The sequence below is a fragment of the Ceratotherium simum genome, chromosome 6 (genome assembly GCF_057802395.1).
Source record: "Ceratotherium simum simum isolate JZ-2026a chromosome 6, ASM5780239v1, whole genome shotgun sequence".
NCBI lineage: Eukaryota > Metazoa > Chordata > Mammalia > Perissodactyla > Rhinocerotidae > Ceratotherium > Ceratotherium simum.
Window position 1 is genome coordinate 8,923,352 of NC_141905.1, and position 27,247 is coordinate 8,950,598.

Here is a 27,247-nt window from a genome sequence, read left to right on the forward strand (position 1 = left end):
CTTACTGGTCAAATCAAGGTAGATCATTATTAACCTGAGCAGATTGTTGTAAGTTAACAGGTTGCATGTATATTACTTTTATAATTTTTCAACCACACTGAATACAGTTGCAAACTCAACTGCCATGCCTAGTCTAAATATGGCAAGATGATATAAAGAAATGATGTGGACTTCAAGGAGATAGTTCTCATTTTCTTTCATTCTTTTTTAATGTTTCTGATCCCCCTTCCACATATTTGACAGCTGTTTATAGATTATGTCGGCAATTTCTCTTGGGTCTGTTTAAACGAGATAATTAGGGCACTTCACAGTGGAAGCCTAAGCAGGTCAGCTATCAGAAGTCTTCAGACTAGAGAGGCTCCTATAGGGAGTGGCTCTTTAATCTATCAGCAGAAGCCATCTGGCAGGACATTCACTGCAGAAATGGTGGGTCTGAAGTCTTCATACTCAGCAACATCACTGAATTTCACAGAATTTACTGGCTCATAGCTAAAGGGCCTCTAGTAAGTTAACCAGTGGACCATAGGTCGATTCCACCTTTGCCTTCCTGACACATTACTTGGAACAAATACTTCATAGGTACAGTATAGGCTACCTGAAGTTTATGGTCCCTACTTGTTTGTGAAACTGGAAGAAAACATCAAGTATTTCTTTAAAGCTTCTTTTGGTACCTCCATTCCTCTTATTAGACTTGGGGACTATTTTCAGATAACTGAAACATTTGTTTCTGCATTTCATATGCAATATGTATTGCTAATATCTTTCCACATGAAAAATTGTTGTAAAGCAAAAATAGTTCAAAGTCTAATCCTTGAATGTTTTTCAACTAGTATGATGATGCTAAGTGCCTCATTGCTCCTTAGTTGTAGATTGTCTGACACGTCAGGGTAGGAATGGGGGACGAGGGAGTTGATGCTTCATCAACTCCTAACTCAAAGCTTGATTATAGCCACTTATCACTACTACTTCTTGAGTCTTCAAAGGTAATATTTAGAGGACCTGTCCAGAGTCCAAAGGCTGTTAATACTGTTTCCAAAGAGGGTGTCACCTTGTTTACATTACAGCTTTAAATCAATTGACAGTGCCAGTGTAGTTATAAACTATATGACTAGCAGGAAATTATTGATTTGGTTGGGACTTTAAATAATAAGAAGCATAAGATCTTGTCCAAAAGTGTTGTAGGAACAAGTCAGATTGAGAAAAATCAAGAAATTATTAGTGATGGTGATCTTAGGTACAGATTGTGAAATTAAAAGACAAAAAACGTTGTGAATATGAAAATATATGTATTAAAGAAGTGATTTAAAGAATTTCTCAAACTTCAGTCTTGGTTTCTTATATTACTTTTAAAACTTGTATTCTGCTGTTTGGGATGGAATATTTATAAACATGAATGGTGTGTCTCAATTTTATGTTACTCTTATTTAACCCTTTGATGCTAGAACACTATGCAATGCAAGGCTGTTTATTTTTTTTTTCTCTCTCTCTCCCCCCTAGGTGGTCTTCGAGGGGTAGCACGAGGTGGTCTAACAGGACTAACACTTACCAGCCTCTATGCTCTATATAATAACTGGGAGCACATGAAAGGCTCCTTGCTCCAACAGTCACTCTGAAGATTTTGCCAACTTGTGACTAGAGGACACTTTAGTAGTTATCCAGATCAATTTATAAGTCAGTCTCGAGTTATTCTCTCTTCTACCTACAATTAGTTTGAAAAGTTGGGGATTCCAGTTTGCTGTGATGAAGATCATGGATGGTTGACCAGGATTGGCACTGCTTCCAGCCATTAATGAGTTGAAGCCAAAACCCTTTGGTGGCTGAGTAATGTGGCTCTCTTCTCCTTTGAAGAAGATCTTGCACCTGTTCTCCTACCCCCTGGACTGGAAAAATCACTTACTCCCATAATTCAGGCCAAGCTTGTCATCTACACTATATCACCACGTTTGTTCATTTAATGATTCGAAAGTGTAATATTGCCCTGTATTCGCAATAAAGGGTGAAATAGAACCAAAGTCATACTCGAACGTAAACATAGTGGGCATCTCCATTAGAGGCATCTTTCTGGGTAAAAAGTGAGTTCTTCTTGGCATTTTTTTCTGCCCCAACTAGGCTAAAACATGTTTTCGTGCTTGTGTTGAAATGAAGGGCTACTGATGGCATTAACAGCTAGGATAAGATTTTTCTCCAGTGGAGTTGACACTGAACAACCTCAAGATATTTATTTATTTCAGATTAACCATTATTCCATTAGAGTAGTATATTAAGCAACTGGTGCTTATTATGATTGGAAAAAGTAAGTAAGTTAGGACCTTTTTGGATGCATCTAGTAAAAGAAGGAATTTGGCAGAAAAGCACTGATCCTTAGCTGAGGTTCTCTAGTTGAAAAAAAATATATATTTCATTTGCAACAGAGCAGATTAAAAATTAAAAGGAGATGTGAAGAGTTGGCAGAAAGACTGAAAATGGAAGTCAGTAGTGATACCCATTCTTTGCTAATTTTAGATTCATGAAATTGATATTTTAAGTGAACATAAAAACATTTTATGTTCCAGTTGTTTGAGCTGTACTCCTGACCAACGGTTATCACATTTATATGATAGAACATTTTGTGACAAGGTAGTTTTACAAATACACACGACAACTATGGCTGTTATGCTTTTAATGGAGGGAGGTACAAAATGCATCAATGCAAAAGAATGTTTTACATACTTATTAGCATAGTGATTAAATTTAGGACTACAAGTGGTGTTAAGCCTCAAAAACTATAAAGTTTCCTGCGACCTAAGATAATGGAAAGGCTCCTTAAGTTTTTACCACCACCTTTATTAAAGTTCTAAATGGTATCAGGGTACTAAAAAATAATAGGAGGCTCTTTTCAGCTGTGGTTCAAGAATTCTAATGAAGCTGCATGGCAAGGACACAGATTCTGAAGCTTCCCCAAAAGGGCTTTCTAGAGGACCATATCTCAGACTTTGTAAGTTATTTCCAATAACACAGGCAAGTCAAGTGGCTTAATGTGTGTAAAAGCCTGGAAAGCAGCTAAGATATCGCAGAGAATTTAAAAACTATAAATCCCATTTCTCTCCTACAGAGAAACTTTAAAGCATGGACATGACTTTAAGGATATTGAGAAAACATCAATAGTTTCCATAAAGCTTCAATAAACACCCCAAGGCACAAGTGTTCAAAATGGCCTGGTCACTAAAACGTCACTGCATTATACTTTTAGAGGTACAGGTATACTATGCGTGCAGTGAGAGGATGTTTCATTTATTCCTAGTTGAAAGCACCAGGTGTGAAGCTCAGCTTCCCTTTACACAGGATGCACCAGTAACCCTTAGGCTAGTGAATATTTCAAGTACTACATTTCCAACATGTCTTGCCTTTTGCTCTTTAATTAGTTGGCACTGGGGCTCTTGTGCCTGTAGTTCTTCAGAATAGTTTGAAAGAGGCTACAACTACCCTGAATATAGTCTTGAAGCAATACAGAGCCCTTCTTAAAAGAGCTCACTAGATACTTCAATAACATTTAGAGAAGGGAATCAAGACAAAATGTGCACTAGCCGAATTTCTTTCAAAAGAAGAAAACTAATGTAGAATCTAACATGTAGGCTAAAATGTTTTATAATTCATTTCAAAACTGCCAAGATTGTTATACACATTTGGTAAGAAAAAAATCACTATATTGGCAAGGTTAATTATTAAACAGAAGAATCATTATTTCTACCACTAATGGAAGGAAACCCACAGCAAGGGAAGCATCTAAAGGGCAGTCAAAAGGTTAGAGAAGTTAACTAGCTTTAGAATACCACAACATACCTTGATTAAAGAACTATTTCGTTTTTTTAAACTACAGTGTCTTAATGTACTTCTAGTAACAACCCAATCTAAGGAGCCATGGAGGCTTATGAAAAAGACCTATCCACAAAGATGCCATGTTTCTAGCATAGGGGTGAATTAAGTTAATACTTCTGTAAGAAGGAACTGAATCACCTCAGCATCAATCAACAGCCTTTTTCTTTTACAGAGTAACTCATAATTTGATGACTTATTTCTCTTCACTAGTTCAAAATTAGGCAGGAAAGGAACTAAGCTGACTGGTCAGACCCAGAAACATAAAGATTTAGCAAGCCACAGTCACTCGGCTCATGGATGTGTGATAATCTGCAGAAAAGTTGCTTGACAATGGTACTTCATTCCTTCACATCTGTAAAGACAAGCCAACAGATTAAAAAGTCACTTCACTGTAGGATAAAAGCAAATTTTTCCCCACCTTAAAGCTCTGACTCATTTCTCAATAAGCTATTAGAATCCACACAGGCTCTGAAAATACCCCTGACAGCTACATCATCTAGAAAAGGTCATTTTCAAGTATGTCTTAGTTATTTCATAAAGCAAGTTCAAGTGAAATACATGAAATATTTATGATCTCCCTCTCTCCCACCCTCACTTGCCTAATACACATACCATTAATATGAATATGGTTCAATGGTCAAAGTATGAATTGATATATAAGACAAAACATTTATAAGCAGCTAAAATCTGTAATATTGACACTAGTGGCATATACCCACCTGTAGAGGAGTTCGATACAACCACTTTTCTTTATCAACTTTAAGCTGCATACAGGCAAAGAGATCACAAACTGCTGGAAGGCCATAACGGTCTGGGGGAAAGTTACATTCCTCCTGTAGGGGTGAATTAAGTAATACTTCCTGCAAGACAAAAAGGGTGGGTTGCGTGACAACTAGGAGTCAGGAAACCAACTTAACTCATCTCCCAAATAATGTAATGTCTATGAAGAATAATTTAAATGTGGGCCATTCTCACTGTATTAATAATCAAGAGCAAAGGTTACCATTGTTTTCTCTACCCCTGATCTTTTCGATAAATAGCAATAAAACAGGCTAGGGTTTTTTTCTTTCCTGCAGGATGGGGGTTAGGGGCCTGGAAAATACACAAAACTTGCAGTCTAAATAATCACAAATCCTCCATTCTGTTTCTAACATGGCACCAAAACTAATACTTAAGCCAAATTTAACATATAGTTAAGGATGTGGCCCATTTGCAAGGTTTGGGATTAAGAAAGTAAAAATTTATTAAACAGATTTCAAATGGTGCTATTTTGATGTCTGTGCTCACCTTGGCCTTCTTTCGAAGTAGCCACTTGTCTTCTCCTGAGGATAACTGGCTGAGGTTTCCTGTCTTCTTTCCTGGCAAGACCCAGTCAGCTGTCTTAAAGGGACACCAAGAAGTGGCCACGGGGCTCATAAGATTTTGTTTGCCAGCTCTGTCCTCGGTACTAGGTACTTCCTTGGGATATCCTTCTTTGCATGAGGGTGTGATGAGCCACTCTGACAAGGGACTGTTCCTTATGACTTGGAAGGAATCAGCAATTCTAGAAGGAGCCATTGCTTTTGGTACCTTAGCTTGTTCTGTTGCCTCTTTTCTGGAAGGACAGAGCCACATATTCAGGGAATCTATATGCTTCTCAGGCTCAGGTTTTGGTTCCACAGGCATACCATTTTTATCCTTTCCTTCTTTCTTCAGAAGCCATTTACACAAAGCTTCCTTCTCACAATTTTCATCACACACACACTCTGCAAAGCTTGTACAGGGCTCATTGGCTTTGCATACTTCCTCTACTTTATATGGGTCCTGACAGTTCTGGACAAGCCAATCCTCAGTAATCATGCTGGGGGTGGACAAGGGTTTCTTGGCCTCCAAGTGGTCATTCAGGCACTTCAAATTGCCCAGGTTTTCAATCTCCACACCTTTGGGCTGGTTGCCCTGACAACGGGTACAGGAATCGGGCTTGACAAGCCAATCATTCACACTATAGGACTCCTGGAACACCTGGAACAAGAGCTTAAACTTCTCACTGGTTTCACAGCTGTCATTCCTGGACTTCTCTAGCTTATGGGATTCCTGGGGAGTCACCAGCCAATCAGAAAGGTCCATCTCATCTTGATCAAGAAGCTCTAGATCACCAACCTTTTCAATCTCAGTGGAGTAAGAACTAGTGGTAGAATAGCTGTTACACTTCTGGTAACTTGGTTTTTCAGGAACTTCTTGTTGCTGACTCTTGTGGAGCCAGTTTTCCAAGCCCTTTAGGTTGCCCCAGACATTACTGAAGAAATTGCAGGCTCTGGCAGAAGTCTACTCAAGAAATATAAAATATCAGTTCACCAGAACATTATGACTGGTTTGAGATTCAATGATAAAAGTTCTATTTGCATATTACTGCACTAACCAATGTTTCTAAATTTAAGTATACAAAGCCAAGAAACAAGGGTTTTCTCTGTTGAGATATTAAAATATATATTTGCATACATGAAAGATTTAATTTTTTGCAGTTTTAAACAAACTGAAAAACATTAAAGACAAACTAGGAGAAAGCATTTGTAGCATTTTTGATAGAAAAGAGGTTAGTAGTTCTATATATGTTTTTATGAATAAAGAAGACAAAAATAAGCAAAGGATATGATTAGGCAAGTCATCAAAGAAGGCTAATAAACATGAAAAACAGCCTTCTTAGTAATTTAAGTAAACGTTATTTTGTGTCAAATTCAGAGAAAAAAAGAAACTTGTGACCACCTCTATTAGAGAAGTTTCAAGGAAGCAGGTACCCCAATCTTCTGCTGGTGGGAATATAGACTGGTTATCAACTTCCTGCAAAGCCAAGTTGGCAATATATATCAAAAGTCTTAAAGGCTGTGCAGAATTGTAACCTAGGAATGCAATTTCTAGGAATTTACTTCTAAGGAACTAATCAAGAACGTACACAAATAATTAGCTCCTGGATGTTTGAAGGAACTCTGTTTATATCCAGAAAAACTGGAGTCTAAGTTACAGCCAATCAATGAAATATTATATACTATTAAGGATTTTATGGAAGAAATTAAATGACGGAGAAATATATTCATGCTCTATTGGTGAAAAAAAAAATCTGCTAACCAAAACAGGATTTACAGAATGATTTTTTTAAAGTTTATGTATGCATAGAAAATGAAGTATATAAACAAAAACGGTAGTGTTTGTCTCTGCATGTTGGGATTATGGGTTTGTTCTCTTTTTTTTTTTTTGAGGAAGATTAGCCCTGAGTCAACATCTGTTGCCAATACTCCTCTTTTGCTGAGGAAGATTGGCCCTGGGCTAACATCTGTGCCCATCTTCGTCTACTTTACATGGGACGCTGCCATGGCTTGACAAGCAGTGCATAGGTCGGTGAGGGGATCTGAACCTGCGAACCCCAGACCTCTGAAGCAGAGCGTGTGAACTGAACTGCTACGCCCCTGGGCCGGCCCCGGATTATGGGTTTGTATTTCTTTCTACCGTTCTTTGTTTTCTAAACTTTCTATCTATAGTGAAGAGGTGTCACTATAGTAATAAAAAGTTATTAAAAATATGTTTCCAGACTAGAACTAAAAACTATCGATTAGTAGTAACTAACTCCATCCACTACTACGTCTACCTCAGAAATAATAAAGGCAGCAACAGACCTGACTATTCTCCACGGTCTGCTTTTGGGTAAGCCAGTCCTGGAGGTTGGTGCTGGGTATGTAAGGAGACCGATGACCTCTGGCAGGTTTGCTTCCAAGGAGCCATTCGCTGAGAGGGACAGCTGTGGTGCTGGATACTGACTTCTGCTAATCACATAATACTTTGCTGCTTAACAAGGTAATGTCAAATGCAGTAGAAAGTTCACCAGAAAAGCAGGAGACCCAAGTTCTCTAATATTGGCTTGCCTAAGCCTCCATTTTCACAAACATAAAACAAGGAGTATAGCTGATATCCAGAGTTGTTCCCAACTCAAAACATGGAGGATCCTATATTCACACTGCCTTTAGAAGTAAATCATGTCTATGAATTATAAAGAGAAAGATCCCCAAGATAAAACTAAACTAATCAGAGAGCTAATGATAATTTCTTAAGAACTAATTGATAACAATTACTTTCTCTCTTACTGAACACCTATAAAACTGCTCAATTTCTATCTGACATTCACTCTCAAGGGAAGTATTTAATTGCATACACTAACTCATTACCACTTTACAAATTTTACCTTTTTACAAATAAAAGATAGCAAAAAAAAAAAGTGATTTAGTCAAAATCCAAAAAGAAATATAAGCCAAGTTAATAACTCAGTTACCAGAAACAAAATGACATTTTACCTGCTCTGGCAATGGGATATAGCCTTTTTTCTCCAGGAAGGGCCCAATATTTGATGAACCAGCATGAACCATCAGGTGCTCAGGAATTTGCTATACAATAAAGGCAAATTAATCACGTTATTAATGTTATGCTTTCACACCAAAAAAGTGAAATTGTAATTCCTAAATTTCAAAAGTATTAAGCAGAGCATTACTATGTCCCTAGCATAAATATTCTTTACACCAAATTCAATGACCTACGAAGTAGTTATCAAATCTGAGAGTTCTCTATCTACTACATAAATATCATCATTTAAGGAATCTTCACCAGAATTGGTAGCATTACTACTTTTCACAAAACCCAAATGAGACCATGTTTCGTTCTTTATATTAAAGACCATTCAAGCCACTGGGACCGGCCCCGTGGCATAGCGGTTAAGTGTGCACGCTCTACTGCAGCAGCCCGGGGTTCGGATCCCAGGCACGCACAGACGCACCACTTGTCAAGCCATGCTCTGGCAGCATCCCATATAAAGTGGAGGAAGATGGGCACAGATGTTAGCCCAGGGCCAATCTTCCTCAGCAAAAGGAGGAGGATTGGCGACAGATGTTAGCTCAGCGCTGATCTTCCTCACAAAAAAAGAAAAAAAAGGCCATTCAAGCCATAAATTTTATAAGAAATATGTCAAAGATATTTAAAGAGATACAAGATGAATTCTAGAGACTACCAATGAGTCAATATCACATTCCAAGAACTAGCAGCCTAATGCTCTATCACCTTAATCAGAATATGAAATTTCTGAAGCTTATCAAATTCTCAAGAAAACACTATTCATAGTAAAAATGTGATGTTTTTAAGACCAACTGTGAGGGCACAGACCTGAGAAGCGCACTATGAACCATCTCAGATCAACATTACTCACGATGGTCTTGAGGGACCCAAATGTGGTGATGGCCTGGCGCAAAGCAGTTGTGTCTGTTTCAAAGAGTAGGACAGTCGAATCTTCAGGTTTGAGGGTCAAACTACCCAGTCTGGAGGAAAAAATAAACAAAGCCTGGCTATTTTTAAGGACCGTCTGTTTTACCTTCATCTAAAACAAAAGCCAAATTATGAGTAATCTGAAATGATTATACTTTTCTAAGAAACTCAACCAAAGGCAGTGACTTAACCATGCACCACCAAGTATATTAAATATATAAAGAAGGATGATCTTATCACAGGAACAGAAACGTCAAGTTAAATCCAACAGACGCAATAAGTTACAAAACTGATGTTTTTTAATACACCAAAGTCAAAGAGCCAAAAGTCAAAACAAGCAAAAAGGGTCTTTACCTCTCCAGGCACACAGAAACTTGATTGGCTAGATCTTTGTTTTGGGTACACTCCAGCTGATGAATAAGACAGTTGAACTGACCCAGTAACTGTAAGAAAAATGAAACAATCTAGCCACAATGATAGTAAAGGAACCAACTGTATCCAAGTTAGCAAACAGCAAAGACCATTTGAGATTCAACTTTTATCTCATCTATATTAATGCTGCATTATAGGAAGACATTCTCTGGAAACCAGAAACCATGCTCAAACCAATTATAGCTTTGCAGCCACCTTACCCAGTAGAGCTGTTGGGCCTGCTGCTGAAGTGTCTCCTCCTTAAGCTGATAGATGAGATCTACCTGTTCATAAAGCCACACCTCACGGCTTCGAAGGCATTCCAGGTGGCGGCTTATGCAGCTATGAATCTGAGCTTTGACCTAGGAAACACACACATGTAATTTCACTAGTGTTATAAGCCTAAAGAATGGTGTTTCCCACAGAACAATGAGGTTCTTAAACTTTTGGGGGTCACAAATTCTTTTGGTTTAGTGTCCCAAAGCCCCCTGGACCCAGTTTAAGAATTCCAGGCATGAAGGCATAGCTAAGCTCTAAAATCCTCCTTCAATACCCCTCCTCGTAAGAGGATTGGGTTTATTTGGGGTGTCCTAAAGTAATCAAGAGAAAATACAAGGATAGGTCACATGATACTGATCCCCCTCAGTTTTCCATATAATTTGAAAACCTATAGCTTTACGAATTTATCAGTGTTATTAAATAAGACAGTGTTAGCTTAATAGCTAGTCCTTTTCTCTTTTCTCACCCTACAAATGAGAAATCCATTTACAGTAGGCCAATTTAGTAAAGCGATGTGCCACTACATGTCAACAGCCAGAAGATCAGTAGGGTAGACAGTTTAAGTAAAATTATAAACTAAATGTTTCTGGAAGCATAAATAATAATTCAAAAGGGGGATAAATATAAAAAATCAAAGAAAACCAAAGAAAAAAAATCAAAACAGCTATAAATTATCCATGAGATTCCACATAAACAATTAATTATATTTTAAAACATTTTTCTGTATAATAAAGTTGTATTTCAAAGTCACGTTAATACTTCGTCACCACTCACCAACAGAATACTATTAGGCCAATGGAACGTCCAGATTTCATTCTGGCTTGCTCTAACAGAAAAAGTCATTTACAGAACCATGCCACCACGAAAACCATGCCACCGCCACGTTAAAAGATGGTAGGGGACATGCTGAAGTGCCACCTTGTATGCATCAAGGATACAGCTGAGCAGCATGCTGCTCACTCATTTTATTGTTTTATTGATGGCAGTGCGTGGCACAGGGACCACATAGAGGAACAATCAAAAATGCATGTTGAACTGAATTCTCTAAAGTAGTACAAGGTTTTCCAGACTCTGTTAACATCTGCTTTATTTCCCTTTGGAATCAAAGGCACCAACATTTCAAGCAGACCATTCAAGGCATTGGGTGAAACTTTTTGGTTGGCACTGAGAAGCCAAGCCCTTGGCCATGCCCTAATCAGCCTTGTGCTAAGAGTCCAGACAAGAGGAGAGAAAAGCACGAGTCACACCTCTCGCAAGTTATCTTTAATTTGCTGTTCAGCTCGGAGAACTCCACCAATAGCAAGCTCCAAGTCCCTCCGTGCATCACAACACCTCAAAAGGGGTTCTCTATTACCGGAGCAGCCACTCTGGTCCTGTGAGGTACTCATTCTGTTCATTGTTCCTTTAAAAGAAAAAGAAGAACAATCTGAATTGCACCATAATTACAACCAAAAGCACCTTTCAATTATCCCCCAAATGATTATTCCAACCAGCTCCCCGTTACTAACTAGATTACTTCCAACATAGGACCTGACACACAGTATACTCTTAATAAACATTGCCTCCTCTTCTTCACCCACCACTGTGTTCCTGCTATAAAATTCTATGCATCTACTTTAGTGACACTTTACATGTGAACAGATATTTCTGAAAAATTGCAGTAATTTTCCTAAATTGATAGGACATAAAGCCTCCAAAAGTTAAAAGAACACTAGAGTGTAAGGTTCTATTTATAATACACATCGAGTCACAGGGGGCATGTGTGCTTGTTTTACAGATTTAGAGTGAAGACTAAAAGGTCTAGAAGGATCCATAATTACTTTGAAAAGAACCTACAATCCAATAACTTGATCAACAGAGATTGTTTAGATCTGGAATTTACCTAATTTATTGGGAGGACGGAATTTTTTTTTTTTTTTTTGGTGAGGAAGATTGGCCCTGAGGTAACATCTGTGCCAATCTTCCTCTATTCCGTATGTGGGATGCCACCACAGCATGGCTTGATGAGTGGTGTGTAGGTCTGCACCTGGGATCTGAACCCACGAACCCCGGGCCCCCGAAGCAGAGCTCACAAACTTAACCACTCCACCACTGGGCTGGCCCCAGGCGAATGGAATTTTTAATTTGTTTTTTCTTTTTTAGGTGGAATTTTTTTTTTAATTTAGGAAGAACTTAAAAATAGTTTCATAGATAGGAAACTCTCAAGAATGTAAATCCAGGGCCAGCTGGGTGGCGCAAGCAGTTAAGTGCGCGCGCTCTGCTGCGGCAGCCCGGGGTTCGCCGGTTCAGATCCTGGGTGCGCACCGACACACCACTTGTCAAACCACGCTGTGGCGGCGTCCCATATAAAGTGGAGGAAGATGGGCACAGATGTTAGCCCAGGGCCAGTCTTCCTCAGCAAAAAGAGGAGGACTGGCAGCTGTTAGCTCAGGGCTGATCTTCCTCACACACAAAAAAAGGATGTAAATCTAATAAAATAATTGCATAGGATGCTGATATAAGGGAGGTACTTACAGAAATTGGTGTGGGAAACTTGAGAGGCTTCTCTAATAAGCTTAGGTTTATGAGAGATAAGAAACAGAAGTGGAAAGAATAGCATATAACCGAGGATACAATGATATGAGACTGCAACAGAAGAGTATCAGAAAAGTAATGAAGTAAAGCTTGACAAAAGCCTCTGGAAGAACAATTTGGTGTTTATTCTGGATACATCTAGAATCAGAGGTGGTTTCTAAACAGGTAGAAAGAAAAAAAAAAAAAGCAGTGATCACTGTAGCCCAGCATGGATTCACTTCACTAAGCCCTATGACACCAAAGTTATTTCCTTCTCGGATAGTTTTACTAAGCTTGCCAGGCAATGTAACGCTGTGGACACAATCTATCCCGACGATAGTAAGATTTAAGACGAGGTTGTATGCTATCTTTGTAGACAAAGTGAATAGGGGCTAAACAGAAGTACAACTAAATTAATCAGAAGATTATTTCTTACAAAGTATTCAAAGGATAATAGACTAAAGACAATCTGTAAATTTTTTAGAGACATGTCCCTGTTTTCCCCAATTACTCAACTGTTTTCCCTAATTACTTGGATGAAAACATAGAAGGCAGACATTAAAGTTGGAGATAACATGAGGCTGTGACAGAAACAGATTCTAAAACAATCTCTACATAGCTGTTAAATATTATAAAACAAAATGTAAATGTTTTGAACTTGAATCACGGAGGACAAAGTGGAAGACAATAAATATTTTTAAAAGAATGGAGATTTTTAACTGAAAGTAAGCTCCATATGACTTAGCAGTGTGCTGGGTCTCAGGGAAAAATAACTTAGACACTATTTGACTGCACTTACCAAAGGTATAGCATTTGTCACAGCACTAATCTGTTCCATGTTTATTAGACTAAAATTGAAATTTCCTTCTGAACAACACACTTAAGAAAGAGGCATTTACAAAAGGGAAAGAGACCTCAAAACCATGAACTATTTCTCCAGGAAGGGAGGCTGTTTAGCCTAGATAAGAGAAGTCTCTGGGAGGACATGATTACTATTCTCAAATATCTGGAGACCTGTCAAATAGAAGAATTAGACTTGTTCAGAATAACCCAAAGGGGAGGAGAAGGATTGATAAGAGACATTTGAGGAATACATCCAAGAACTTCCTAACAGTCTTGGAGGCAACGATCTTCCCAGAGAAGTCAGCTTCCCGCTGAACAGAAGCTACCAGTCCTCCAAACGGCTGACTGCTCATCTGAGACAAAGGGGACTCTGGCCTGGACTGCATCTTTAAGCCTAGGTTTAGGGCCAGGTGGCTAGCTAGAAGCTGGAAAGGGACAAAAGTAGCGTGATCCCCACCCTCAGAAATAAAGCGATGAGAGGAAGAAGCTTTCCTTTGACCATCTCAGCAAAAGATTCAGATTCAGGAACTACAGAGTTCCTGAAAGAAACTGAAAGATTCAGGAAACTTTCTAACTTCCCCTTGTTATTTTGTTACCTCAGTTTGTTTCTCCATAATGATCTCTAAAAAGGAAGGGCTTGCTTAACGGGATTTGACAGGAATCCCTTGTGGAAATTTTTTTCAACCCTCAAAACACCAGCTGCAGCTACTTTGCTGCCTTCCGCACACTGTAAGCTGCCCTGTTTTAAGCACAGGCATTAGTGTACACTTGGCGCACACTGCAGGAACTTTGAAAAATACCTGCATAACAGGAGTGAAATGCTGGCTCATATTTGGAGAGCTGGAGTGTCATCTCATTGCCACAAGTTGCTTCACTTTGCACTTACGGCATGTTTAGCTGTCTTTCAAATATATTAACCAACTTTCACCCGTGCCAAATTTCCCATTCTTAGGTCCTCACCAATCATGTGGAATGCCACAACACTTGGCATAGTGTAAAATTTAAGCAACAAAATTAACTTAAAATGTTGCTTCACAATGTGAAAAACTCCAGAGCTCTAGATCATATGGGAGACAAATTCAAATGCATACTGTATTCAAGTGCTGACTATATTACTAGATTCCTAAAGTAAGTCTTCTCAATTCAATCACAAGTACCACACAACTGCCTAACAAGAACAGAAATATGACAAATTACACAAACTGGATTTTCCCCTTATCAGCTATGGACAGAAGGTAAAATGAGATTTAAAAGTTACAAAACTGATTTTTCCCCATATATTTATCACGTTTTCAAATTAAAATGAGTGTTATCCTTCAAAACAGTCATCTTGTCAGACTACAGGTCTTTAGAGCCCATTCGTGAGCCACTAAGAAAACCTATTTCATTTCTTTATGGCCAGTCCAGGATGCTTGTCCCTTTGCTGCCCTTGCCACTGCCCCTCCTCCTCCCTGCGGGGCAGTCAGCTTCCAGAGCCCAAGAAAGGAGCTGTGCAAAGGCTTGCCTCCTTGTTCTGCAGTGAGGAGGAAGCCCTCAGAGCTGAAACCGAGAAGTCTACCACAAGAATGAACTCAAACCACAATGAGGTGAAGCTGGAGATACGTTTTGTGAAAGGTGACATCCAAAGAGACTTGTACAGGGTAACTAGTTCATACGGCCATTTTCAATAATTCACCATTTGTTTTAGGTTTGAAAGCCAGTGTAGCAAGCACAATGGTTAAGAGATTACTCTGGGATCTGACAAACCGGAGTTCTGGCTGCCTCTGCAAGCTTGAGACCCATGAGCTAGTTACTTCTCTCCGCCTCAATTTCCTCTGCAAAAACGGAGACAATAACAGTAGCTACAAATGGCTGCAGTGAAGTTAAAGTGAGACATTATCTGCCTGTAAGCACTTAACCCAACCCCTGCACCCTGTATTGTTAACGCTGCAGTTGTTGTTGTTGGGTTTAGCTGAGCTATGGGGACCTTAGGAACCTCCACCTTTCAACTACAGAAAGAAGCACTGAAGCTAGAAAAGGCTTTGATGTGAGGAGGCCCTGACTTAGAATCATTTCACCATTTATCAATGCTATGACCTTGGATCATTTGCCCTTTTTGAACCTAACATTCTAATTAATTCATAAGTGAAGATAACAATACCAACCTCATAGACTTAGGGGTAACGATGCGGTACGTGTGTGTGTGTGTGTGTGTGTGTGTGAGGAAGATCGGCCCTGAGCTAACATCTGCCAATCCTCCTCTTTTTCCTGAGGAAGACTGACCCTGGGCTAACATCCATGCCCATCTTCCTCCACTTTATATGGGACGCCGCCACAGCATGGCTTGCCAAGCGGTGCATTGGTGCCCGCAGGATACAAACCGGCAAACCCCGGGCCGCAGCAGCGGAGCGCGCGCACTCAACCACTTGCGCTACCAGGCCTGCCCCTCAATGCGGTACTTTAAAAAATGTTAGCTCCCCATCTAGTCTTTCAGTATACAACATGCAAAAGGCAAACTGTTTTTACGGCAAAAACTCAATAGTCTAAACCCTCCAATATGTACCAAGTATGCACACTTTTGCCTGTTTTCTTATCTGTAAAAATATTGCACCAAATCAGTTCTAATTCTAAAATTCAAATCAGTGAAAGACTATTAAAGATGTCTTTTCATCTTCACCTTTGTAATCTAAACTATTGCCCTACCATCTTCAAAAGGATTGCCTTAAATGTATATTTTTTGAGACAAAGATAAAAGTTTAAGTGCTTTCTAAAACTCCCCTGCCTCTAGGATTCCTGTCCTAGGTTTTGGGGGAGGGGGCAAAAGGAAGAAATGCACACATCCCTCAAACAAATAAACAAAGCTCCAGGAAAACCTGAAGCTTTCCTCAATGAGGAGTTCTACAAACTATATATGCCAGATTTGCACAATGCTTTGCACAAATCTAGTTATGAAGTCTGAAGATCATGGAACCAAAATTGAGCAACTAACCACAAATGAAGCTAAGTCATTATCATACAGTTTAACCATAAAATTTCCAAAGGGCTACAACCCTCTCATGACTGACAAACCACAATTTCAAGTTGAAAAACCCTTGTCATCTCTTTAATAGACTACTCTCATTTTACAGATGAAGCCACAAAGGCCCAGATAGTTTAAATGACCCATCTAAAGGGCCACAGTTATCACTGGTAGACTTGGATGTAGAACTAAAGTTTCTAAAGTCCAGTCCTGGATTCTCTCCCTCTGACCACTTTGTTCTTCCTTTAGTGTATTATCACCCATAAATTATTATTTGCCAATGCTAAAGTTTAAAATTAACATTCCAATGGGTTACTATTGGAATAATTTTCATTAAGATTCTCAGTACATTTTCATAGTCCTCAAAAAATTACAACAATTTTTCAAAACCTTCCTCCTTGGATAATGCTAACAAAAATAAGTAATACTCTTGCATGTTATGATAGGCTCAGAATAATCAAAATACTGTGAAGTACTAGTGCGAAGTACGAATGACAGGAGCAAGGGCCCTGGGTTCTGATCGCACATCTGTATCACCACCACCCCAACTTCCATTTGTCTGTCTGAATGAAGGCTTAGACCAGATTATCTCTAACTGCACTTTCCAGCTCTGTTTGTCCCCCTTCCCACCTGCTCCTCTTCTCCAAAAAATTATGTCTACTTTTTACTTATTTTCCTGGTATTTGAATCATTGCTAGCAGCCCAATCCCTTAAAAAATGACCCACAGGATATGTGTATGTTCTATGGATTACTAAATTCGAAATACTGCTAATTTGATTATCTTTGATGAGACAACATATATTAGACCGTGTGTACAAATTTTCAGGGAAAAAAATGGTAAATTATAAAACATTAATTTCCACGTTCAATTTTACCTTGAGACATTTCTTCTTTACTTCACACGTTCTTTCTTCTTATAGTCAGTTAAAAAAAGGTTGTTTCTTATATCACAATTCATTAACTCAAAAGTTATATCTATCTTACCCTAGCCCTAGCCCACTTTTAATTCTTTATTAAAATAAGTAATTTCTGAAACTCAGGATCTGATTCTCCACAATTTTTTTAAACCACGCCAACAAAGGTTAATGCCTGAAGAGAAACAAAATAAGGTAATAATAAATTCATGATAGCATATTTTAAGATTAACACTTAAGAGCTTACTGCGCTCGAATCTGTCTACCTTTATACCTGTAACTGTGAGCAATCTCAGCACAGCAACTTTCCCAAGCAGTGACTGAAAACTGACCACAAAACTGGTCATTACCATCTAATGCCAAGCAAAGCTTTTCTAGTTCAAAAGCAACAGTGACTCATGAGACTTTCCAGGCTCCCCAACACCTTCTAGGAGCACAGTCGCCCTTCGAAGCCTCCGTCCTGTCCTCCCTGGGAGCGCTTTCCCTCTCGGCTTCCGAGCCAGCACGGTCACCGCCAGGCCGCACGCGCTCAGCCCCGGCCGCGGGCTCACGGCCCGGCCCGGCCAGGGGAGCCCACCCCGAGGTCTCCTGCTGCAGCCCTGGCCTGCCGTACGTACCTTGCAGGCCAGGTCCCCGCGGCGCGAGCTGCCAGGCAACCAGGAGGCAGCTTTATCCACTACCAGAGAGAGCAAAGTCCCCAACTCCCCGGCCACGCCCTCTCTCGCCCGCGCGACTGGCGGCAGCCACCGGGGCACGGGAGCGCGCACGTCGGTGCACGGGCGGGGCGGGAGGCTCCGCCCACTCCGGCGGCCACTCGGCCCTCCCGGCAACCAGGGGTACCCCAACCTCCCGCCATGCGAGCGCGTGGCTCCGACGCCGCCTGGACTGGGAGCCCCCATCCTGGCTAGGCCGCTCCCGGCGCAGCCAGCTCGAACAGCGCTGACAGGCGCTCGTCTCCAGCCTCTCATCGGCCCACCTGCTCCAGCGCTTAACCTGTGTCCACCCCGCTCCGCGCCCCAAATCGTCAAGACGTCTATGATTTAAGGATTTTGCTGCTAATCACTACAGAGAAATAACAGACGTGGGGCAGTCCGAAGGCTTACCAAGTTATTATTGGAATGTTCCTGGCCAACAGTTTATGTCTCCCTCTGAGATTACCACTGTCAGCCCAGCTGGAGTTCAGCCCTCAACTTCTGTTTCAGGCTCTCGGACATCTCCTCACCTCTGTGACACACCTCTACCTGTACCCCCTGTCTCTCCCTCTGTCTCTATGTCTCTCTCTCTCTCTCTCACACACACACACACACACACACACACACACTCACTCCCATACGGCCTCAGTCCAGTGCTCCTTTAACAGTCACGGATGCTTTTCATTCAACAAAAGTTGACTGAGCACCTACCAGATGCCAAAAACCACTCTAGGTAGTAGTGAACATGAGAGCCCTACTGGAGAGGCAGTAATACATAGTAGTTAAGCGGATGGACTCTGGAGCTAGACTGGGTACAAAACCTGGCTCTACCATGCAGATGCTGTGTAACCTTAGGCAAGTCACTTAGCCAATCTCTGCCAACCTTAGGCAAATCACTTCCCTATCTGTAAAATGGGGACAATAATAATGGACCAAACTCAGTGAGAATTATATGAATTAATATATGTAAAATGTGTAGGACAGTGCCTGGCACACAATAAGTACTTCTTGTCTGATGATTATCATGCTCATAGTACTTCTGATTTGGTGCCCTTTTCTCCAAAAATAATCCTTATAGCCTGCATATCCAATCAGGCCAGAAGACAAAATCTAGACAGGATTTCAATCTTTTTAATGTAAAATACTTGCTCTTGTCTATGCATATGAAGCTATTTTTGTAAATAATAAGAGTAAAGCAAAACCACATGACAAAAAGCAAAGGGAACACTAAAGACCATCACCCTCCATTAAACATCCCTCAGATTTCATATGAACAGTTTGTGGAGGCACCTGCTTTTCCTGTGATGCACACAGCTTCTGGAATCCCATTTCAGACATTCAGTACGAAAAATAATGAGAAAATAATTTCTCTCAATTCAAAATACCTTCTTGGATAATACATTTTGTGAAGATATAAAAAAAAAAACTATACCTACCTCTGAATGAGGAAAGTTAAAATTTTATGGCCCTTTGTACTTTGTCAATGGCTAGAAAGAAGGAATTCTCAGTCTATTAAAATATAACTGATGTCAAGAACTTTTATCAAGAACTTTTATCTCTCTTTATAAAACAGTCACAATGTAAATATAGTAGAAACTTTGTTGACCTACTTTGTTAGGTTTTTGTTTTTCACCTACATAACCAGTGGTCTCTATGTCCTCTCTGAAAGACCCTGACCAATGCCTCAGCACACTAAATGCTCCAGCTCTCCCTCACTTGAATTCCCACTGAGTTACACAGTTCGTGAAAGTCAGTGTTTATCCTGTCAGCTTATGCCAGCTTTAGTTGTTACTATAATTATGTGATTTATTAAATATTACATAAACATAAAAAGACTGGATAGGGAAAAATCTAGAAGAATTCTGCATTCAGACCACTTTGCAGACACCTTTTTACTCTCTTATTTTTTATTTATTTATTTTTTTGTGTGAGGAAGATCAGCCCTGAGCTAACATCCATGCCAATCCTCCTCTTTTTTTTGCTGAGGAAGACTGGCTCTGAGCTAACATCTATTGCCAATCCTCCTCCTTTTTTTTCCCCCCAAAGCCCCAGTAGATAGTTGCATGCCATAGTTGCACATCCTTCTAGCTGCTGTATGTGGGACGCGGCCTCAGCATGGCCGGAGAAGCGGTGCGTTGGTGCGCACCCAGGATCCGAACCCGGGCCGCCAGCAGCGGAACGCTTGCACTTAACCGCTAAGCCACGGGGCCGGCCCCTTTTTACTCTCTTAAGCTTCATTATTTGCCCTTGCATGTTTATAAAATGTTTAGGTTCCAAAGGGGAAAAATTCATAAAGCGTTTTACCTCTCTCCTGCTTCAGGATTTCTATGCTGTCTCAAAACAAGAGAACCATCCATTCCTAGTAGATCATCTCTTCTAAAGAGAACATAAACTATCACTCTCCAATGGCTCCCCACTTACCTACAGGATAAAGTCCAAATTTCTTATAAAGGCAATAAAATTCTCTATTTTCTAACTTCAGCCTGACTCTGCTGCTATCTTCCCAAAGCAGCCCCCACACCGTGATCTGCTGGATAGCTGTTCCATGAATAGTCCAGGCTGGTTCACCTTGTCCAACTTGTCTCTCCCAGCTCTCTCTGCCAGCATGCCAGTTCCTTCCCTTCTCCCTACCTGTCCACTTTTCCGAGTATGCTCAAGTCACCACCACTACTAAGCCTTTCCTGACCAAGCATGCCACTCCTCAATAGTTTTGGCCAACAGAGTTAGCTGCTGCCTCCTCTAGGCTTACTGTAATCTGTACAGGTTTCAATCATGACTCCTGTAACACGTCACCCTTATTGTTACATGTCTGCCTCCTCAACCCGAGAGCTTCCCAAGAGAAGGGACCATGTCTTATTCGGCTTTGTACACCCTGATGCTGACCAGACACTCTGGTATCGGTATCTTGGCATTAGCAGCCCCTTCACATTCAATGTGCTCTACTGAATTGACGTAAAGAGAATGGTGTCCCTGGACTTGTGCAATGCTGTGGCCCACACTCAAGAGAGGCTTAATACATGTTTGATAAATGGATGAATTAATAAATGATAAATGAATGCTCAAGTTCAGACCAGCCACAATAAGTATGGTATAGTTCTGCGTTAAACATAGATAATCAACTTGATGTCCCTCTAAGGCCTGCATTAATTCAGGAAGGTTCAGAGGTGGAAATGTTTCTAGCATAACTATTACTTTTAGTTTTCTTTCAAACAAGACAAAACTGGCAAGTGTATTGCCACCGAAACCATGATTCCAGGACAGGCCCTGAGATAAAAGTGTCTTTCCTGATGCCAGACCCGTCAAAGCTCAGCTATACAGATTCACAAGCACCAGCAGGTTTGTGAGTTAAAGGGGAAACATTAAATGTATTTACTGCCAACTCTGGATTTTTTTCTCAGATTTTGCAGTACCACAGAAATTCCAGCTGACATTGCAGAAGTTTGGTAGGCTTTCAGAACTGGGGCCGTGCCCCATCTTCAACTTGAAACTTCTCGCCATAATACAGTCAAGGATAGGAAAACATGTTATTTATCTACCATCACAGTAATAATACCATTTTATCCCTGCTTTTATATGGTAAACATCCTGTGGTCTTCTCTACAGAAATAAACAAGTGATAAAATATCTTCCCTCCTCTAAAGCCTGGGGGACTAGCAATAATGCCAAAATAAAACTCAAAATATACCCAAGATTATGTTCTTATGAAATCTGTAATTGTTCAAGTATTAAAAGACTTAACTTCTTATCTATGACCAAACTGACAAGCAAAACCCTTCTAACCTACTTTGTCAGTTATTTACTCCTTCACTGAACCAAACTGTCACATTTGTAGAACACTCAAGGCAATAGTGAATAAGAGGAATATTAAGCTCAAAAGTGCTCCCAAACATACTCCTAGCCTCAAAGAGGAACATGTGGATTCCTCTGCATAATCGAGCCAAGCAAAATCAGGGATGATGCCTTGGGACAAGAATGGCTGAGAGAGGTAGAATGAATCATTCACGTCAGAAGTAAAAAGAGCACCCTCGAAATAACTATTTTGTTCACTTGCTAGTGAATCTATATAATTCAAAGAGTAAAAATGATATGCCAGGATTTGAGGTATTGTAAGCTAGTTGGGAAGTTTATAAATTATGACTGTAATATTATGATTTAACAAGCAAAAAGAAGACAAGCTGAGAAGGACTATATATGGCAGCTTCTCTAACTGACAAGCAGAGAAAACACTATTTTGCGGGGGGGATAAATTCACTTTATTTATTTTTTTGTGAGGAAGATCGGCCCTGAGCTAACATCTGCCAATCCTCCTCTTTTTTGCTGAGGAAGCCTGGCCCTGGGCTAACATCCATGCCCATCTTCCCCCACTTTATATGGAATGCCACCACAGCATGACTTGACAAGCAGTGCGTCGGTGCGCGCCTGGGATCCAAACCAGTGAACCCCGGGCCACCGCAGCGGAGCGCGCGCACTTAACCACTTGCACCACCAGGCAGGCCCAAAAACACTATTAACACCGGAGTAAAAGTGGTCAACGTGGCCCCCCTATCAGCCTAGGCCACCAGCATTGTCTCTGCCTTCTATGTTGAAACAATGTATTTAGACACATCTACAATGAAAACAAAGCCAAAATGAAAACCATGGACAAGAATTTTAAGAGGGCTAAAAAAGTAGCAGGAAGAGAAAGAAAAATGCCACAAACATCTACAGCTCCTTCATGAAACTGAACTTAACCCAATACACACATACTCGTTGGTCCCTTATTATAGTCTCTTTAGACTTGCAACCTACCTGGTAGGTATACAGATACACTCAGTTCAGTAACGGCTCAGACAGCGCTCTCTGAACCAGTGGCATGAACACTCAGAATAGTGCCCGACACATAGTAAGAGCTATATAACTATTAGCTATTTTTATTACTTTTGGTCAGAGACTGGGGTATGATAATAAGGGAAATATTTAATATGTAGTTCATCAATTTAATGTCACCATCATCTCTCTCCAGTGCTCCTGCAGAACTCTATGACTGCTGCCCACTCCTCCCCGCCTCATCTACTCTTCTCCTCTCTGCTGCTCCTCCGGCATACCAAGGATGCTTCCGTCTCAGGGCTCGCCTCAGGGCTCTCGCACTTTCCTCCAGATAGCCTCCTGCCCACTCCTTCACTTCCTTAGGGTGACTGTTCAAAGGTCACCTTCTCAGTGAGGCCATTCCTCACTGTCCTCTATAAGTCTCCCTTCCACACGCCTCCTTAACATATTTTAGTTTTCTCCATTGTACTTATCACAGTCAGACATGTAGAAACCATTTATTTTCTGAACACACACTAGAAGGTAAGCTCCACACAGGTAAGAACTCTTTTTGTTTACTGTTATATAGCAGGTGTTCAATATTTGTTGAAAGAATGAATTCAATAAGTATTTAATACATCCATGTGCCAACACTTTTTTTTTTACACATTATCTCATTTAGTTCTCATAAACCTTGAAGGTACATATTATCATCACAATTTTAAAAATAAAGAAACCAAGGCTTGACAAGGTTAAATATATTACCTACAGTCACAAGCTCCCAAGTAGAAGAACCAACCTTTAATCCCAGGTCTGGGTCTAAAGTCCCCAGCCACACAATGTACATTGAAAGGATCATTTAGGTATTAGGATTTTATGTATTCATTCAACAAATATTTATCGAGTGCCTAAGCTGACATGTACTGCATTAGTCCCTGAGGACACAACTGTAAACTTGCCATCTAGAGGAGAATTTGTGCCATTGATTCACCAAAAACTAAGCAGAAAATACAAATTCTTTGAAACAAGAGCCTGGAGAGTTAAAAATCCATCAGCAGCAATGACTGGCTCTGAATGTCTTCCAGTATGCTAACATTTACTCTACAAGGGAAATTATTACAAAACACTAGCCAAGAGGCTGCTGGATGGTGGGAGGGATATGTATCAGAATATCCTGTGCAGTTTCATGAAGTTCCTACACAGGTTCCTGAGATTCTGGCACAGCTAAGCTGATTTAATAAAATGGGGGTGGGGTGGGGAGTCCTACGTAATTCTAAAATATCTCCTCCCCCTTTGAGAATCACATCTTCCTTTCCTTACATAGCTCACCAGGCTTTTCCACTTTTGAAATACCTGTTTGCCCAAAAGTAATAATGTGACTGTAGAAGCTTATTTAGACACAAAATATCATAAAACTCTAGAACTCTAGGATTTTCCCTAGGGACCCAAGGACAAAAAGATTCCATAGAAGAAGGGGAAGGAGAAATAAAATGTAAGAAATGTTACTGTGCTAGACTTTACATATATTATCTCACTTACTTAAATCTGCAAGCTAGCAAACCTTTGAAAGAGCACACCAAGTAACTTGCCTAAGTCACAAGACACCTGCACCCCACCCCCACCTCCACTGTAGCATCAGGGTAAAGTGTCTGATTCCTCAAAGGATCTGATGTTTTTTAAAATTCAGAGATGTCACACTAGGACTCCAGTGCAGAAATGAGCCAACTATGATTAACTGCCCCATCCTCACCCCAGGAAGTAACTCAAGAATCCCTACAACCATATTTCCAAATTACCAAGTGGGTGGTGGAAACAGTTATGCTATGGTGAATCTTACGCTGATTCGGAAACAACACAAAACAGCACGGACAAAAGCTCTGCCTTTACGGTGAGATGACCTCTAGCACTCTGACTTGAGCCATTCCTGATCCCATCATCCCATGTTCTAGCCCACGGCAGGAAGACTATACGGTTTTTGTTGTCCCTGCCACAAGAATTTAGTTCCATGAAAACAAGGACTGCGCCCATTTTTTTCATGGCTATATCCTCAACACCCTGAACTGAATAAATGATGGTTGGTGGAATGCATCAAGGAATGAGCAAGCCTGGCTCTTGTCATCTGTGAAAAGGAGATAATCAAGCCACCTCTCGGGGTTGTTGGGAGAATGACATGAGACGGTCAGTAACGCTGTGTTGGCACATACAGGGCCGAAAAGATTGATCTTCCTCGCGTTTCCACCCAACAGGTTAGGAAGGGCTGCGCTCTGGGCCCGTTCTGGAACACGGGCCCCAAGAGACCCTGGCGAGGTTGAGCAAAAGCCTGGAGCTGTCGCGCCCGGGGCCGGGGAAGGCGGCAGGCAGAAGGGGCGCCCCGGGTACAGTGTCGAGGGCCGGGGAGCGGAGGACGGCCCGGCCGGCGGGCAGGCAGGAGGAGGTGACCCCCGGGCCGGGCGGGTCGAGGCAAAGGCCGGCCAGGAAGGGCAGGCCCAGGCCCAGAGCGCAGCCGTCCCGGCGCCTCAGACCAGCCCGCAGCGTGAGAGCCGGAGGAGGCGCGCCCGCCTCGCCGGCCATTCCGGTTCTTACCAACTCTAAGTGCCGCTCCGGGCGACCCGAGGGGACCTTCCGAGGACGAGGCACTGCCGGACACAAGCCACGGGCCGAAAGGCAGAGTTCTCGCGGGAGCACACCCTCCCTCCCACGTCTCACGCCACACATCTGACAGTCTCGCGAGATCTCTGCTCGGGTCGGGCTGAAGCTCTTGTCCGCCCTCTAGAGGGCACAGAGCGCAAGCGCACACTGTTTCCTGGGCCCCAAGTCAGTGTCCTCGCACGCTTCCTGAATAAATCAGATTAAATGAAACGAACTGTTGAAGGCAAACTCTGTGCCGAGGACCATCCTGATTCTCTCACACAAGATGTCGTCAGAAGGTTGATATTATTTAGGCTTAACATACAGATGCAAAAATACATGTCAGGAGACACAAAAGGACAAACACTGTATGATTCCACTTAAATAAAAAGTACCTAAAGTAGCCAAATTATAGAGACAGAAAATAGAATGGTGGCTGCCACAGGCTGAGGGAGATGAGTTATTGTTTAATGAGTACAGACTTTCAGTTTGGGATGATGGAAAGTTCTGGAGATGGATGGTGGTCATGGTCGCACAATAAATGTGAATGTGCTTAGTACTACTCAATTGTAAACTTAAAAATGATTAAAATTGTAAATTTTATGTTATGTGTATTTTGCCACAATTTTTTAAAAATTCAGTAAATAGGGACCAGCCTGGCGGCGTAGTGGCTAAGTGCGCGCGCTCTGCTGCAGCGGCCCGGGTTCGCAGGTTCGGATCCTGGGCACACACAGACACACCGCTTGTCAAGCCATGTTGTGGCGGCATCTTATATAAAGTAGAGGAAGATGGGCATGGATGTTAGCCCAGGGCCAATCTTCCTCAGCAAAAAGAGGAGGACTGGCAACAGATGTTAGCTCAGACCTAGTCTTCCTCACACACACACAAAACAATCAGTAAATAAATAAATAAATAATGTCAGAGTCCAGATTCCAAGCCACATAATCTGACTTGAAAGTATGTGTTTGTTTGTGCCACATCACACCACACAATTTTCTACACTCCGCGTCCCACCTCTCTGTGCCTCGCCTCACAATCTGCCCGGTATGGCATTATCCACATTGGAATTTTTCTGTTTATTTATTTATGACCAGATGCTAAAATAGGAATCTTCCTCTCTCAGTTTTGACAGAGGTCCCCAATACTCCGTGCTAACTGCTCCCCCTGTTTCCTAGCAAGGTGAAGGACCGTCTAAGTAGGATTTGCAAAGGAGATGATCCTGTTAGGGTTTTATGGATGCCACCCAAGAATGACTCCTACAAAGGGCAAGGCAATCAGCAGAAAGCAGCAAGAAACAGCTGCAGATGCAGAAGCTAAGAAGGTGTCTCACCTGTGCGTGGAAGGGGAGCTGTGAAGGTGGAGGGGCAGTAGGGAATGTCAGAGAGGCCCACAAAAGCCCCACGAGGAAGTAAACCACCCTCAACACCGCCACAGGCAGAGGAGCCGAGACTGCATTGTACCCTCTCCTGTCCCCCATCCCCTCAAGTCAGATGCAGACTCTGAATTCAGACTTTTTATAACTAAAAGTGACCAGAGCACTGTTTTATTATCTTAGGGTAACCAACAAAACTAAAGGGCTGACTAGATTGCTCAACTGGTCCACAGAGCCTATTTGAACAGGTAGGGTTAGGGGGCAGAGGGGAAATAAAGCTCTTCACTGACTGCCCACAGATTGTTCAACAGAGGACTGTTTGCTTGCTTGTGATCTGTCACGTACACACACATCCTACTCTAAGCCCCAGGAGAGCAGGGACCTGGTCTCTCTGATTCACTGCTGTAGCCCCAGGCCCAGGCACTCAGTAAAGGCCTGTTGAGTGAACAAGGGTTCTCTAACACAGAAACAGCATTGTCACTGCTTTAAGTCCCTAAGTTTTGGGGTGGTCTATATATAGCAACAAACAATTGATCCGGGAGTCCTGCACCCAAGCTGTCCCCCATCCACAAGGCAGATCCCCCGGCCTTTTAATATCCCATCAGATGGCGTGTGGTCCTGTAGGTACTTCTTCCAGGC

At 41.4% G+C, this 27,247-nt stretch overlaps 2 protein-coding genes across 4 annotated transcripts in view; one reads left to right on the plus strand and one right to left on the minus strand.

Moving 5' to 3' along the window:
* Positions 1–2,012, plus strand: part of LOC101405614 (mitochondrial import inner membrane translocase subunit Tim23) — a 34,194-nt gene extending 32,182 nt beyond the window's left edge. The window contains exon 7 of the mRNA XM_004432439.3: positions 1,498–2,012. Coding sequence (XP_004432496.1) covers positions 1,498–1,613 — 116 coding nt within the window. The 3' untranslated portion in view covers positions 1,614–2,012. The remainder of the gene's footprint in view (positions 1–1,497) is intronic.
* Positions 2,013–2,642: 630 nt separating this feature from the next.
* NCOA4 (nuclear receptor coactivator 4) lies at positions 2,643–25,309 on the minus strand. Of its 3 annotated transcripts, none has more exons than XM_004432437.2 (10): positions 25,192–25,309; positions 11,070–11,224; positions 9,765–9,905; positions 9,487–9,575; positions 9,077–9,185; positions 8,175–8,264; positions 7,503–7,646; positions 5,143–6,159; positions 4,575–4,715; positions 2,643–4,207 (listed from the first exon to the last, which is right to left on the minus strand). In XM_004432437.2, the coding sequence occupies exons 2-10, from the start codon at positions 11,217–11,219 to the stop codon at positions 4,202–4,204; spliced, it is 1,887 nt and encodes a 628-aa protein (XP_004432494.1). In that variant the 5' UTR covers positions 11,220–11,224; positions 25,192–25,309; the 3' UTR covers positions 2,643–4,201. The 3 variants fall into 3 exon arrangements, with proteins under 3 accessions (XP_004432494.1, XP_014644482.1, XP_014644483.1); XM_014788996.2 differs by having other exon boundaries at positions 7,503–7,649; XM_014788997.2 differs by lacking the exon at positions 25,192–25,309 and adding an exon at positions 17,749–17,825 and having other exon boundaries at positions 7,503–7,649.
* Between the last annotated feature and the right edge of the window lie 1,938 nt (positions 25,310–27,247).